Source organism: Nannobrachium achirus (genome assembly GCF_963921795.1).
Source record: "Nannobrachium achirus genome assembly, chromosome: 14".
Lineage (NCBI taxonomy): Eukaryota > Metazoa > Chordata > Actinopteri > Myctophiformes > Myctophidae > Nannobrachium > Nannobrachium achirus.
Window position 1 is genome coordinate 55333142 of NC_137821.1, and position 16221 is coordinate 55349362.

The 16221-nt window shown below is 42.6% G+C and overlaps 1 protein-coding gene and 1 long non-coding RNA gene across 3 annotated transcripts; both read left to right on the top strand.

The window, feature by feature from the left end:
* Positions 1-12710: 12710 nt before the first annotated feature.
* On the top strand, positions 12711-14580 carry LOC308298150 (uncharacterized protein; the record flags this gene model as incomplete). Its single annotated transcript, XM_080741706.1, has 6 exons — positions 12711-12782; positions 13009-13116; positions 13390-13446; positions 13529-13651; positions 13763-14102; positions 14428-14580. The coding sequence occupies exons 2-6, from the start codon at positions 13091-13093 to the stop codon at positions 14578-14580; spliced, it is 699 nt and encodes a 232-aa protein (XP_080597832.1). The 5' UTR covers positions 12711-12782; positions 13009-13090.
* A 179-nt stretch (positions 14581-14759) lies between these two features.
* Positions 14760-15876, top strand: LOC308297721. Of its 2 annotated transcripts, XR_013962680.1 has the most exons (5): positions 14760-14847; positions 14977-15068; positions 15255-15359; positions 15492-15691; positions 15799-15876. It is a non-coding gene; the product is annotated as an uncharacterized lncRNA (long non-coding RNA). The 2 variants fall into 2 exon arrangements; XR_013962681.1 differs by lacking the exon at positions 14760-14847 and having other exon boundaries at positions 14959-15068.
* The last annotated feature ends 345 nt before the right edge of the window (positions 15877-16221 follow it).

Genomic DNA, 16221 nt, shown 5'->3' on the forward strand with positions numbered 1-16221 from the left:
TTCCCCCAGCTCGTTTTCCACTGCCCTACCAAGCGGAACATCTGTGAAATGGTTTATGCTGAGACACTATCAGCAGATAAACTGTTAGACTGGCTACCTCAGCAATCAGGCACATCAACCACAACCGAGTCTACCGAGGTAAGCCAAGCTGAAAGCCAAGCTGAAACCGACAGTGAACACATGGCTACCACAAGTTCTCGACAGAAAAATACTGAGGACACAAGGACACTGTATACTGCGGGATTGCTTTTAAAGGGGCTTCTAAGGGACTGTCCTGGTATGGCATGCCCGTGGCCTCCCACAGCGGAGAATTTAAATGTGTCTGATGCTAAAGCTGTTGTTCCAGTTGAATTGTACAATATCATTTCCTGGATTATAGGTGCAACAGAAGAACCAACATTATCATGTTTTGTTGATATTCCTTATGATGTGAACCTAAAGGTTTTATCTGTTTGTCAAGACATTGTGTACCTGGCATCTAAAGGTAGAAAGCAGACACCCAAGTCATTGTGTCTTGGAATGACTGTTCGCCATTTAACAGGTTCATCTAATGTTCTGCCACTACTGAGTAGATTAGGACATTGTGCTTCATGGATCACAGTTCTCAGTCTAGACACTAGCCTAGCTGAACTACAACTAGTAGAGAACAGAGACAAAATCCCAAAGGGATTCTCAAAGAAGGCACCTACAATACTGGTGTGGGACAACATTGATTTTGGGGAGGAGACGCTGTCAGGTCATGGAACTACTCACCATACAAATGGCATTATGCTGCAAAGTTCTGTCACTGAAACTGTGTCAAGAACAGACAGACAGCCACTACAGAAGAGAGTTTACACTTTCAAAGCACCCCCTAGCTTACCTATAGAACACTACCGCAGTCTAAAAGACAAGGGCCACAAAACTTGTTTCACCATGAAAGTGTTCCATTGCAGGCAGAAACATATAGGTTGAACACCGTGTCTGCTGCCAAAACTGAACTGGCATATGCTTTAGTAAAGTATGCAGATGCTGGAGAATGCACAGTTCCAAGCTGGACAGGTTTCCATACAATGCTTCAAAGTGATGCGACTCTGCAAAAGTCAGCACTGTATTATCTTCCAGTCATTGAGGCTTCACCGACCGAGATGTCAACAGTTAACACTATCCTAAAGAGAAGTGTTGCAGTTGCTGATCAGCTAGAACTTGACCATGTTGTGTTAGTTTTTGACCAAGCTATATATGCCAAAGCTCAACAAATCCGCTGGAAAGATGCTGACTTGTCAAAGCGTCTGGTGATTAGACTAGGTGAGTTTCATACCTGCATGTCCTTCCTAGGGGGGGGGGGGAATGCACAAATAACAGAAGCTGTGACTGTGAAACACTGTAACTTCAATAAATGTTTTATATGTTTAATAATTATTGACCTTTTAGTGCTTTTATTTTAGTCTTGTCCGTTTGTGGCATTATACCAATTTAAGAGGTGTGGTCGAAATGTCATTGATTTTCAGCAATTTTTGGCCAAGGAGTGTCTTTTTTTAAATCTTTTCATTACACAGCAGGTTGTGCCATTTTTCATGAATGAAAATAATTGTTCTATGTGTATGTTTCATTGTGCTGGGGGCCCATCAGTTAGGTTCATACTTTTCGTCAACAAATTTGCTACATTTCATGATCTAAATTCACAAATGTGTACACTAAGCCACCAATACTAGTTTCAGATGTTATGTAGATGTATATATGATATTTTAGAAAGATTTTGAGTTGCCAAAATCAATATAGTAGATTTTACAAGCAAAAACAGCAGCACAAGATTTTCGTTTTTTGCTATTCACTTGTATATACAATTCTGGCTGGTGACAACAGTCGTGCAAGTTTGGTGCGGAGAACTTTCAACCCAAAGTCCACAATGGTATTGTCTATGCAAAAATGCATTGAATGAGTAGTGCCCAGGCGTGGGAACGAAATCCATTTTCTAAGCACTTTTTCTCAAAACGCAATACAGCCTATAAGTGTAATGCCGTTGCCTAATTCAGGTGTAGGACCTGTAGTGTTTTTATTGTGTGTATAACTGTGCCAAAATGCAGTTTTCTATGCATTTCAGGGGTTTTGGGGGTTAGAGCCTCCCAATTTTTTTCGGCCGCGCAGCGAACCACTTTCACCACTGGTTACAGGGAAGCTGTGCCCTATACACACACATACAACTGATGGCTTTCTATAATATGCAAGGACTAATGGTTTTAAACTGAACTGTATGCACTGATGACAGTAGGCTATGTATTGCATGGAAGCAACCAAACTCATATCCTTTGTTACCTATAGGTCTACTGACGCCCTGAAAATAGGCCTACAGATGGATTTTAATTGCATTATTAATCAAATTACTCTGAAACTGATGCCAACGATTGCCATTCACCACTGTCATTGTCTACAATCATTACCATTCAGGGACCACTGGGAAAAGCGGGACAACTCCCGAACGGCCGGTTCATTCCCGGCCGGCCCAGGCCGGCCATTAGGAAAACATTAAAAATAAAATGTCGGCCTTCGTTCCATTTTGGCGGCTGGGCGGCCAACAAAGTAAATCGTCACTGTCGGGCAGAAACCTTGTATCTCCAAGTTTCAAATGTATACATTGCAAAGCAAAGCCCTGCTTCATCAAACAAGGCTGTTGCACAAAAGTAGTGAAAACAGCAGAACTACAAGCACACAACGCCTCGCGGTGCGAGGCGTTGTGTGCTTGTAGATCGGCTGTTTTCACTAGTTTAAATTTTTTTAAATGATAAATACAAAACAAACGGTTTTGGCCAAACAAGGTTTTCACCCGACGACAAAATATAAATCATGTACAGTAATTGGCCCACTGGCTTGTCACTTGTCATGATCTGAAATGGCAAATCTTTGAGTTGCAGCAGCGCTATAGAGAGAGATCTCTCTCTATAGCGCACAATGAGGGCCTCTCCAACTCTTTTTCCTGTGCTGAATCGGGCCCAGCATGTCCATGTTACCATCTGTGGTATGGGTATGCCCATAATTTACAATTATCGCTCTTGTTGTGGCGGGACGGCTCTCTACACTTTATTTCACATCACACACAGCAAGAGCACTTGTTACTGTCAGGTTACTTTTGGTGAAAGCGGGGAACAAACCGGCGACCTTGGAATCCATACTTACCATTTTTGGAAAAGCTAGTGTTAACATTTCAGTGCTTTTTGAAAATATTCTGATACATAATCGCTTGCGGCAGGATTTCACATGAAGCTGCGTTAGAATTGCATCCTTTCCCTTCTTTTTCCTCAAGATTTCTCCCCCCCCCCCCCCCCCCCCCCCCCCCCCTAAGGCCCGGGTTTGATTCCCACTAACGGTAGATACATATTCGAGTAAACGTGTCGGCGCATGTGCACTATGTGCTCCCTCCGCATCTGACGGGATGACGCCAAAAGCGAGTTCAAAACGTGTCAGGGGGGTGAAGCAGGGGGGGTGAGAACGGACTGAAATGTTGCGTGCCTTCACTGCTGTCTCATGTGAAGGAATGTGTGGCAGCATTCCACAGCTATTGTCTATAGGCGATAATTAATCATCGGCCGCTGCCCAGTTTGTCAGTTTCTCTGCATTCCAATGCTAAAGGCAAGTTGACACTGTTGGCTTTTGGCGCAAATAGCTCTCCACCTCATCCTCCCTTTCTCCTCCAAAACTGTTCTCCCACTCAGGGGTGTCGCACCAAATCCTGGGCCCTGGGTCAAAGGATTCACTGCGGTTTCGGTTTTCTGTTTCTATGTCAGTGGTGCTCAAACTTTTTCACATAAAGGACCCCCAAAATTATATGTATTTGGCCACGGAGCCTCCATCTCAAAATATTTAATTCCAGGGACCCCCAGAAGCAAAATTTTATGTTCGCTTAAAAAATACATTATTCAAAGATTTGCACACATTTTCACGACTTTTCAAAAATAGCAGATCTACAAGCTCACATTGCGGCACTCGGTGCCGCGCTGTGCGCTTGTATATCTGCCTTGGTCCCTAGTAACTCAGTCCCCCATCTCCATCTACATCTCCAGCAGAGTCCCCTTTTCTCATCGCCCAAGCGGCACTGTTCCCTGGTTGCGCCAGTGTAAGTAATGCACACAAACACACCGTAACACAGGAGTGTCTGTAACATGTTCCCCTGCAACACAACTTAAAGATGGGAAAACGCATTGTACAACTAATACCGCTAGAATATACCGGTATTCTATCCACTGTCACCTTTGCAGCCTCCACAGTGGCTTCCTCATCCCCAACAGCCTGTACTGACACCTCAACAGCCCGCAAAGTACTCCAGTCAAGGGCAAAAAAAGTAAAAAAAAAGAAAAATTGGAACTGAATAAGAAAAACCTCAAGGCTCACATTGATAGACGCCACTCATCATCTGTTTGTGACATCACTGCCAATCGCCATCTTCCATTGCAATGCTTAGACCAAAGAAAATCTATCTTTTGCTGTTGCAAGAACCTTTGCTGGTCTGAGAAACCCCATACATGTACTTAAGTTCACCTGGGGAAAGAGCCACAAAGTCTGCGAATTAGAATTTGCAAACAGGAGTCAGAATTTGCCAGACTGTCATATATTGGGTGTTGTGCCTCATGGGCACCTGTAGCCAACCTACACTTAACGGCAGTGTTGTGCAGTGTTCAGTAGTTCATGTTGGTATTATGAAGTGAATGAATGCTACGCTGTATGCTACACATCTTTTTCACGAGAGCACAGAAGCAGTCGGAGCCCATTGATTCTTACAGTATGTGACGGATTTAAAGAACAAGGCCAAGGACTGCAAATTTGGAGATCTGCACGATTCACTGGTACGTGACAGAATTGTGTGTGGCATTAATGACCAAGTGAGAGGCAGACTGTTAAAGGACCGCTTCATCCCCGAAATTATAATAGTATTATACAGTATAGTTCATGTGTTCTCTTTCCCTGGTCTCTCTGTGCATCTCTGTGCAGTTTGAAACTGTCTCAGTGTAATCTGCCTAACAACATTGACCAGTACAGTAAGTAGTCATACAGTCAGGCTATGCAGACAATTAATTTGATTGGCTTATAATTGCGCATCCCCACAATAACATCATAAAAATATTAACTTGTTTTTTTAAGATGATTCTTAAAGTGGCAGTAACCCCTTAGGTGACAGGCCTCCTTTAAGAGAAGCAGATTTGTCACTAGAAAAGGCCATTGATATTTGCAGGGCAAGTGAATTAAGCCCCATATGGGAAGCCGGCTTCCCATGACCAGTCACCAAACTGTTCAGAGGTCAATAAATCAAAAGAGACAAAATCAAATTACAATTTCAATTTCATCCATGCATTATTCATATTACATTATTATTACACATTATTTTTTACTTGCTTTCATCATTTTTCACCCTATACTTTTACATTACTAATTTTACAGCCCTACTCTCACTAAAACATCTGTAGAGTTTACATAGTTTGAAATATATTCATAAGATTTTGCCTATCAATTGATGACACCTTAATGGACAATTTCTCTATTCCCTATATATGTCTCCAATGAGGTCTTGAGTATGTTTCACTATTCAGAATGCAAATTTTCCATAGGGTGATTTTTCAGGGGTTAGTTTACATTTGGTGGTCAAGAGTAGCCACAATCATTGTAGTTTTGTGTCCACAACTGTTCCAAATTGGGCATGCATTTTAGGCAGATTTTTCCCCTGGACCCCCCCTGGGGTTCAAGTGGTTAACGACTACTCAAATGAAAGCACTGACAGAAGTGGAAAAGCACACAGTACAAACTTTCAGGGAAACAATACTTTAGAGTGAAACCAAATACAGAACAGAGTGGTTCAAGTTGCAATAGATGTGGTTTCAAAATGTGTAACAATTGCTACAAGAAAGATCACTTTGCCAAAATGTACAGATCACAGAATCAGACAGAGAGTCAGTCAGTCTAGTGGCAGCAACCAAATAGAAAGAGCAAAGTGAAGAGGAAAATGACATGTTCATTGGCACACTCAGTAAGGAGCATGACAAACACATTAGTGTGATGGAGTCAGCTGAGACTGAAACTGAGGGAGGAAAATGGATGGAAAGCCTAAAAATAAATACAAAAGTTGTGACTTTTAAATTGGACACAGGCACAGACTGCGATGTCGGTGAAAACATTCAATGCACTGGAGGTCAGAGGCAAGCTCCAAGCGAGTAAGAGCAAACTTGTTGCTTTCTTTGGGCAGAAAATAGCACCGCTGGGCAAGAGAGCTCTAACCTGTGAATACAAAGGCCAAAAGCACAACATTGAGTTTGAAATCACTCAAGAAGATGTACCAGCTATACTGGGGAGCCACTTGTGTGAAACTATAGGCTTGGTGAAGAGGATGCATCAAGTTGGAAAGGAGGATGACATCCTCAAAGAGTATGAGGAGTTATTAAATGGACTGGGTTCCATACCTGGTCAGCACCATATTCAGATTGACCGGACTTAGGGTGAATGAAGCTACTAAACGGGAGCCCTATCCATTACTGACTGTTGAGGAAGTAGTTTCCTGTATGCCAAACGCCAAGTATTTCTCAGTACTAGACACTAATAAAGGGTTTTGGCAAATCAAATTAGATGAAGAGAGTTCAAATCTCTGCACCTAATACCCCAATCGGACAGTAACGGTTCCTGCGGTTACAGTTTGGCATCTGTTCAGCACCCGAGGTGTTCCAGAGGGCCATTGCACATATGATAGAGGGGCTTGAAGGAGTTGTAAATATCATTGATGACATGCTTGTGTGGGGAGACTCTGTAGAAGAACATGACCACAGGCTGAGATTGCTATTGGAGAGAAAATAACTTAAAGGTCAACAGAGATAAATGCACAATCAGAACAACTGAAATAAAATACATTGGACACAAACTCAGTGCCAGTGGACTGAAACCGGATGAGAAAAAAATCAGAGCAGTGACACAGCTTCCACCGCCACAGGATAAACAGGAATTACTGAGGTTCAACGGCATGATCAAGTATCTCGCAAAGTTTATTCCTAACCTGTCAGAGTGGCACTGGGAGGAACCACAACAGAGGAGTTTTGAGCAACTCAAACAGCTGGTCACCAATACTCCGATGTTAAAGTTTTATGATGTGAACAAACCAGTTACTCTGTCAGTAGGCACCAGCTCAGAAGGCATCGGAGCAGTCCTACTACAGGAGGGACAGCCAGTATCGTATGCGTCACGGGAACAGAGCCGTTATGCGCAAATAGAAAAAGAGCTACTTGCCATTGTCTATGGATGTGAGAAGTTTCACCAGTACGTTTAGGTCATTCAAGTTGAGAGCGACCATATGCCTTTAAGTTAGATCATCTTTAAAAAACCCTTACATCAAGCTCCAATGAGGCTACAGAGGATGCTGCTGAGGCTGCAAAGATACAGCCTTAAAGTCACCTATCATCCAGGCAAGGAGCTTCATATAGCAGACGCACTGAGCCGTACGAGCCGTACATTCTGCTGGAGAAAGATTTGGAAGTGAATTTGATCACACTTCAGCTACCTGTGTCAGAGGAGGAACTGCACACATTCAGATCTGCATCGGCAGATGACCCCGAAATGCAGTTACTGAAAGACATTACACGAACTGAGGGTCGTTAAGTATGAACAACAATGCAGCCTTATTGGACCTTTAGGGATGAAATCACTCACACATCAGGGCTGATGTTTAAAGGAGCCATCCTCATTGTTCCAACTCAGATAGACAGGAAATGCTGAACAAAATACATGAGTCACATCTAGGAATTGTGAAGTGTAAAGAAAGAGCCAGAGACATTCTGTACCAATCTTCACAAATTGAGGAAATGGTGTCTCAATGTGCCATGTGCAATGAGAACCATAACAGCAACCCGAGAGAGCCGTTGCTCTCACACCCCCTACCTCACAGACCATGGGAGAAAGTAGGGACTGATCTCTTTCCTTTTTGAGGATCTGACTTTCTACTGTGTGTGGATTATTTCTCTAAGTTCCCAGAAATCGTAAAGCTAAAAAATACCACCAGTAACAGTGTCATAGTAGCACTGGAATTAATCTTTTCTAGGAAAGGTATCTGTGATCTGTTGATTTCTGATAATGCTCCTCAGTATTCTAGTGCTGAGTTTAGAGATTTTGCAAAAAAGGTGGGAATTCACACACCTCACATCCAGTCCTTGTCATGCCCAATCAAATGGTCAAGTGGAAATGGCAATACAAACTGTTAAAAACTTGCTGAAAAAAGCAGAGGACAGCAATGGTGAGCCCTACATTTCGCTATTGGAATATCGCAACACACCCCTGGAGGGTGTAGGATTATCACCAGCACAGCTGCTAATGGGGAGGCAGCTAAAAGGAAAATTGCCAACTTGAACCACACTGCTTACTCCAGAGGGGTCTGACCAGGTACGCAGCAAGCTGAGAGAATAACAGGATAAGCACAAACTGTACTTCGACAGGCAAACCAAGAGCCTGCCTGATTTGCAAGCAGGAGACAATGTCAGGATGCAAAGAGGAAAGACCTGGCAGCCAGCTGTGGTTCTGCAGAGACATGAGCTGCCGAGATCCTTTGTTATAAGTCAATAGCAAAATGGCACTTGAATCAGACCCGACCTGAAATGTTCCTAAAGGTTCGTTCTGGATCCTGAAAATAAACAACTTGGACTACTCATGCATTGAAGGAAGCATGAGGTCAGTCTGTTGTCTCCCCAGGCACGGAAGAGGGAGAGCAGAGCCCAGGATTACATAGCTTAGACAATTGACACTGGGTGAAAAAAATGGGTTACTAAATCGTGGGATAGAAAGTAAAAAAACAATTAAATAAAATGTTATTCAGAACCTTTTAATATTTGCAATTATTAATATAATATTGAAAACTTAAAAGAGTGTATTCATCAAAATGAAATATCATTCAGCATAATTTGAGTAGCAAAGACCTAATAAAAATATGAATGGTGATTCACATAGTTCAATTTACCTCAAGGCATTTGGTTCATCTTGCCCCACGTGCTAGCTTATGCTTCAGGCTGATATTTAGCCAAATAATGGCCCGTCAGATCAGAAGAATACAGTAGAAATAATATTATGTCCTATAGGCCTATACATTAAACCACATCAAAGCCAACTGATTTTTACACATGTTGGCAAACACTTCATATGAATTGCAAGAATGAACTAAGTAGACAATTTCAAACTTTGGGCATGCATTTATTGTGCACATACTGCACTCACACTGACAACACATACAAGAAAAAGGTGCATAGCCAGCTTAGAATAATAAATGTATAAATGCTTCATATTTTTTTCTGATAAGGGGTCATGCCTCTAACGCAAATGGACATGCATTGATCCCAAAACCCCCCAAGTTACTTCACACCTCAACAACGCTTTAGTATCAAAAGAGGGTGTTTTAACAAAGAAACAACGCTTTAGTATCAAAACAGGGTGTTTTAACAAAGAAACGAGCCTGTATGCATACCAATAAACCTGTCTCCATAGTGGGTGTTCAGCGACGTGCGCATGGCGTCCTGAAAACCGCTACCCCCAAACATCAGCACTGCATCACTGTATTACACACAAACAGAGCTGCCAACCCTCACGCAATGAGCGTGAGACTCACTCTAACCCATGACCCATGCTCTCACGCCACACATCGTATTTCTCACACCGTCATATCACCAGCCGTCACAAAGTGGAAAACTGTGTCAACTCAAGTGTCACTGAGACATCCACTTCGGCCGCGATTTGAGCAATTAAAGGGCTTAAAATACTGTATCTGATTCTGAAGTAATGATTAGATGCGTCGCTGTGTGTGCGTGAGCGTCTGGTGTGAGGAAAAGCCACGTCGGCTTGGTTTGGCGATAACGAGCGGGGGTTTTGCTCTCTCCGCTGGGACTGGCGGCGGCTGGCATTTTTAGGCCTGCTTGCGAGGAACACTTGCTCATCATCATCTCCTTCACTTTGTCAACACTTCTCAGACTTTCCATGTGCTTTTTGAGTGTATCAGTGTCAGTGCACTGGAGCGCACTGAGGGCACTATGCTTCGGAGCGTCTTTGCCACAGCTTCGCAGCTTGCATAAAGCATAGCAATTTCATATGCGTTATTAATTTATGTAAATTAATGTGTGTGAATGCCATTAAATAAAAGCGAAACCTTGCTTATCGTTAATAATGACAATCTTAATTTGTCTTCAAGATTTGCTACCTTTGAACACCTGATGGCATTTTGGAACCTGATCGAACCATTCACAGCCAACATGATCACAGTCACCCGAGCACAGAGAGCCCAGCAGAGGAATGAGGAAATCATTTTTCCATGTACTTACTCAGTAAGTTTAGTCAGGCTGGTTTAATATTTTGTGCTGTGTTGTATGTCTGTTATAATCGCTATACCAGAGGGGTAGGCAACCATAGGCATACTGGTGCAAAATAATGTGTTTCTATTACCCTTGCATGTTCCCTTGCATGTTTGGTTGAATCTTGAGAGCTGGCTTGACCTTTCACTGGGGCTGGTGGAGTGAAAACCTGGTGCGAGTTGCTGTGAGCTTGTAGATGGGCTATTTTCACAGAGGTACAGGGGGGAAAAGAGCAGCTCAAGTACAAGGCAAACAGTCACCACGTATCCATCAATAATTCTATAATGTGTGATATCGATTACCGGTCGATTGCTTGGCTGAATCCCGAGAGCTGTATTGGCACAGCGGTGGGTATTTGACTGGTGCTGGCAGAGAGAAGAGGGCGGGAACATGGACTATGGGGGGGGGGGGGGGGGGGGGGGGGGGGGGGGGGCATTGCTTGGCTGAATCCCGAGAGCTGTCTTGGCCGAGGTGTGGGGGGGAGCAGATTAATGAACAGAACAAACAGTCAAGTTTACCAGGTATGCAGCAATGTGTGCATCCATTACCTGTGCATTGCATTGCTGAATCCTGCCAGTTGGCTTAGCACAGTGATGGGCCTTTGTGTGAGTCTGTGTGAGCTTGTAGATTGGCTATATTCAAAGACTGTTTGGTGTAGAGGGGAACAAAATATCCGATCAAGCACAGAGCAACAGTCAAGTTTACCAAGTATCCAGCAAAAATGCAATCATGTTCAGGGCAGCCACAAAGCATTTTGGTGCCTGACTCACAACTGGCTGTTGGGTGAAACCCACAATGCAACGCCTTGTTGTTTTCAAGAGTGGATGGCGTGGGGGAAGGCAGTATTAAAGTTGTACTATGTAACTTTTTTTATAAAACAAATCTTAAAATGGTCCTAACTGTTAAATCGCTAAAGTTTTAGAACCCCCATTCCGTGAATTGCAGCTCTGAAAGCCTTTTCTTTATATATTTTCTATGACCGGTGAGGGGGGACAATTTTCGCGGCATAATTACGTCACTTCCCATTTTCTGTATCCGCTGTCTACCGGATCACACACTACCGGCCAATCACAGTGAGTCTTTCCCGGAAGTTGATTTAGCCTCGAACAACAACAGCTTTTGGCCGCTGTTTTAGTAGCTATTCAGTCCAGAGCTGAACCACCATGGAAGAGCAACAACCTCAACTCCCGGGAAGTTCTGGAACTAAACCTCCACCCGCAAAAAAGAAAAGAACAACAGAATCATCTCAACAACAAAAGGAATATCACCAGAAAAAGCAGAAATCGAGGATTTACCTTCTTCATATGCACGAGAAGTGGGAAAACTTGAAGAAAGAAAAGAAATACACCTATGATTGGGAACTTGCTCGTTTTCTTTTAGCCTGGTAAGTTTACTAAAACTGAACGTAGGCTAATTGTTACTCGTCAATTTGTCATTGTTGTACTTAGAATTGCAAGTGCATACGTTGGTATACAACTTGTTTGTGTAAACATATATGTTGTTTAGCGACGCTGGACAACGGCTAGCACTAGCCTTCTGCAAACCGTCGTGTTTCTGCAGCCCATTGTCTGTGTGTGTGTGTGTGTGTGTGTGTGTGTGTGTGTGTGTGTGTGTGTGTGTGTGTGTGTGTGTGTGTACCCGTTCTTACTACCCAGTGAGAATCAGAAAGCGTTTTTAACCAACAGATTGAGGACATTTTTGGAAAGTGCGGACATTTTTGCGGTCCTCACTAAAATTAGGGGTTGTGTTAGGTTTAGGGTTAGAGTTAGCGTTAGGGTTAGGGTAAGGCCACAGGACTTGCATAAAAATGAATGGAAGTCTATGTAATGTCCTCAGTATGTAGTAAAAACGAGTATGTGTGTGTGTGTGTGTGTGTGCGTGAATACTCCGAAAGACATTGTTATTGTCTCTGGACTACTCTTACATTTAGCAATCTTATTCTGATATGAATCATACCGCGGCGATCCACTCTTCCTCTCGCCGTTATAACTCTTGTACACTGAAAACGTCTTCAAAATAAACGTGAATTATAATTTATGGCTAGCGATCCAGCATTCCCCCAAAACTCGCAATGTTTTGTTTAGGTTGGTAGCTTAGCTTGTCGTCTTTTCAAAGCTATTCATCCCTCCCTCAAACTCGCAATCTTATTTTTTTTTTATTATCTTTGTTTTACAAGTGCAAGCTTTATTTGTTTTCTTTTTGTCAAAGCGTTTTGGGGTGCTAATTTGTAATCATGACATATAATGTATTGAACCCTAACCTCAGCTGAGGGAACATAGGGTTGAGGGAACATAGCCATGATCCCGTGTAACAATGGTTATATTTATTTTCTTCCCCCAGCCACGATCATTTATCCAAGGGTCCCCCCGGTATATCCACTCCAGGCAAGGCTTTAGGCTTTGTCAAAAGGGGCGCTCCCTCTATATCAACCCTGGACGTGGAATCAGAAAGGTAATTTGGTGATGTGTAGTCTATTTGCTTGTACAGATTTGTTTGTATTTTTAGCGATTCTTTCCCCCTGATTATCATAAATAGTCTAAACACCCAAACCTCAAATGAAAAAGGATGCTTGAAATCAAGTGTTTTGATTACTTGGCAAACCCACACATATTGATAAGTAAACATGAACTAAGTATCATACTAACATTGGTGCCATAATATCTTTTGTGACATATAGGGAGATTTCTGATCCAAGTGATAGGGAGATTTCTGATCCAAGTGGATCACAAGGAGAGGCAGACGTCGCTGTCCTTGAAGAGATGGAAGTCGCTGCCCCTGAGCAAATGTAAGATTTTAATAGATTGTGGTGTGCGTGTTTCTGTGCACACACACACAAATGGATGTGAGCTATGCACACAATTTGTGTGTGTGTAAATGGGGGCGGGTGCATGCATTCAAATGGTTTTGGATGTAAGTATATAATGGATGTGTGCTATGGATACAATTGTGTGTGGGTGGGCACATTTATGTATGTATGCATTTATGCATACAAATGGTTGTGGATGTAAGTATATAATGTTTCAGTATTGAAAGGTACTGATTGACTATTGTTATTTAGGGATCTGGAGATTGACGACTTAGATGAGGATGAAGTGAACGCCCTCGTGAACACAACGTAAGTATGGAGCCTTCGCTTTTTGTTGCTATTTCACTTCCCAAATGATGAACTACAGCTGACACAATTTGTGCATTAACAGAATCGTAGACAACCCTGATCTGGAGCCTAATTTAGATGACGACACAGAGTCCGGTGGTGACGATCTGGATGGCGCTGACAACGATAGCTCAGACGAAGACTATATCCCCAGCTTCAGCATTCGGTATGTTTTTGTTATTTATTTCCATACATGTTTCAGCTGATCAACCTGCAGACAATTTGACAAATCAACTTGCTGTGTCTCATACCATTCCTATATGTTTCTATGACACAGGGCAGGTGGTGCTTTGAAGTCTGGAGCTGGAGTTGACATAGATAGCCTCCCTATCGTTGGGTTAGAAACTACTGTGCACGACACGCCAGACCTTCCTGAACCTGACTTCCAGGTCGACCCGCCCTCCTCCCTAAATCTACAAATCCAGAGTGAAGACGATATTGTTGGCCAGAGTGCAGCAATCATTTATGAAAAAAGTTTGCAGCAGCTTGTACAGTTCATGCGGTTTCCCTTTGATCGTTGCTCCTGGAGCAACACACGACTGGGACTGCAATGCGATGCTGTAGCACCATTTGATTGCAAAATCAAGACAAAAGGAACAGCATACATTGTAGAATGGGTAAGGCTCCCCCTTCACATCACATACTGTATAGAAAGATTTTTTGTTTCGGGCCAACACAGTTATTTATGAAAGCTATTTAAGATGCTGTGCAATTGGAATCTAATCACTGCCCATTTCCTTCTCTTGACTTTAGAAATGCGCAAATGAGCACCTACAGTGGAGGTGGAACTCACAACCTCAGTTTAAATTTGGTATGCACGCTGGCGATTTCATGTTGGCCACAAATATATTCCTGTCTGGCAATAACTACCTCAAGATTGCACACCTCTTCCGATACATGAACATGAAGCCTGTGGATGAGTCAACATTCTACACTCTGCAGGACGAGTTTATAGTAGATACTATAACATCCTTCTGGGAGGACCACAGGCACACTATACTTGGTGGTCTTCAAGGAAAGGATGTTGTGGCACTGGGCGATGGAAGGATGGACTCACCAGGTATGGCGTGGATATCAACTTGTGTAGTGTGTTAGTTACTGAATTTTCAAATTTGAAATACACATTAGTCTAACCTTACGTCATTTTTGCAGGGCATTGTGCACAGTACTGTACGTACACAACCATTGAGAACGATTCACGTAACATCATCAACATAGTTACGGTCGACAAGCGAGAGACCAAACGCAACTCTGTCATTATGGAGAAAGAGGGCTTCATCAGAACTATGAATGCTCTTTTGCCTAGTGTTTCCCTCAAGGAAATTTGCACTGATGGCCATGTGCAGATCGCTGCATTAATGGGTAAGTAATACAAATATAGATTATAGAATATTTTAGTGTTAATTAACTATACAATTCAGAGCTATTTAACTAGACAATCAATCAATCAATCGTACCTGAAATGTATATGATTTTGAAAATGTCTTCTAGATCCTGAACGCGGTCAATATAAGGACTATGGAGTGAAGCATACGCTTGACATGTGGCATGCAGCTAAGTCCTTGGCAAAGAGGCTACAGGCGGTATGTTTCTCAGAATACATTCAATTTTCTTTTTCTTCATTGACCTTATAACTAACACAGTTGTGTTTTCGATACTGTTACTTGATTTTTAAACATGTTTCTTTCTGGAATTAAAAAAAGATTCAGACATCACCCAGTTGACTGTGTGACAATTTATACTGTATTGATATTTTGTTATGTGTACAGGCTGGAAAGCTGAAGAACCACACAGAACTCCTCAAATGGACCAAGGACATAATATCCTGGTTTTGGATATGCTGCAATACTGCCAGTACCTACACAGAGTTCATGGTATGAGAATAGGGCCAATTTTGGACAAACTCTATAGAGCCTGCACTTCCCTCTACTGACCATTTGGAGTACTACAAGCCTGTATTCCAAATTAATTATTTCTCATGTTTTTGTCATTGTCTGTGTTTTCAGGGTCTCTGGCGTGGTACGCTCTACCATGTCACCGGAAGGCATGAATGGCATTTTGGGGCTTGCCTACATGATCCTCTACCTGAGGATCACGTGCCAGAGAAGCCATGGATGGTTGCAGGTTCACCAGCCCACATAGCATTGAAAGAGGCCATCTTCAATCCTCGTTGGATAAAAAATGTGCCAAAGTACCTCAATTTCAGGTTAGTTTTATTAAAAAAAATAAACATTCATAATTTGTTACATTTGATGATAAACTGTACTTTACATTTACTAAGGAGATCTTTTCTGTCTTTTCTGTCTACCACAGGACAACCTCTGATCTCGAATCATTCCACTCGCATATGTTAATGTATGCAAGTAAGCGATGCTCCTTTGACCCACCGGCTTATGGCACAAGGACTTTGTTGGCAGCCCTCGACTACAACAAACACAACGGGAGACCTCTACTTCTCAACAAGAAGGGGAAGAAAATGTAAGTAACACCTCGCCTTTAAAAAGCAACATTGTGTGTCATAGAAATTGTTGTGACGTGAGATTAAATTTCATTGTTCAACATCAACAGCCATGGCAGGTTATGGAACAAGAAGTCTCAGCATTGGAGTCTCTATGCATACAAGGTCAAGAAGGACTATGCCTACATCCCAGAACTTCAAAAAGCCATCGTTCGTGCTCGGCTGGAGCACAAAGGAGGACTACCGCGTAAAAGAAAAGCCAGGCCAGATGATGCGAG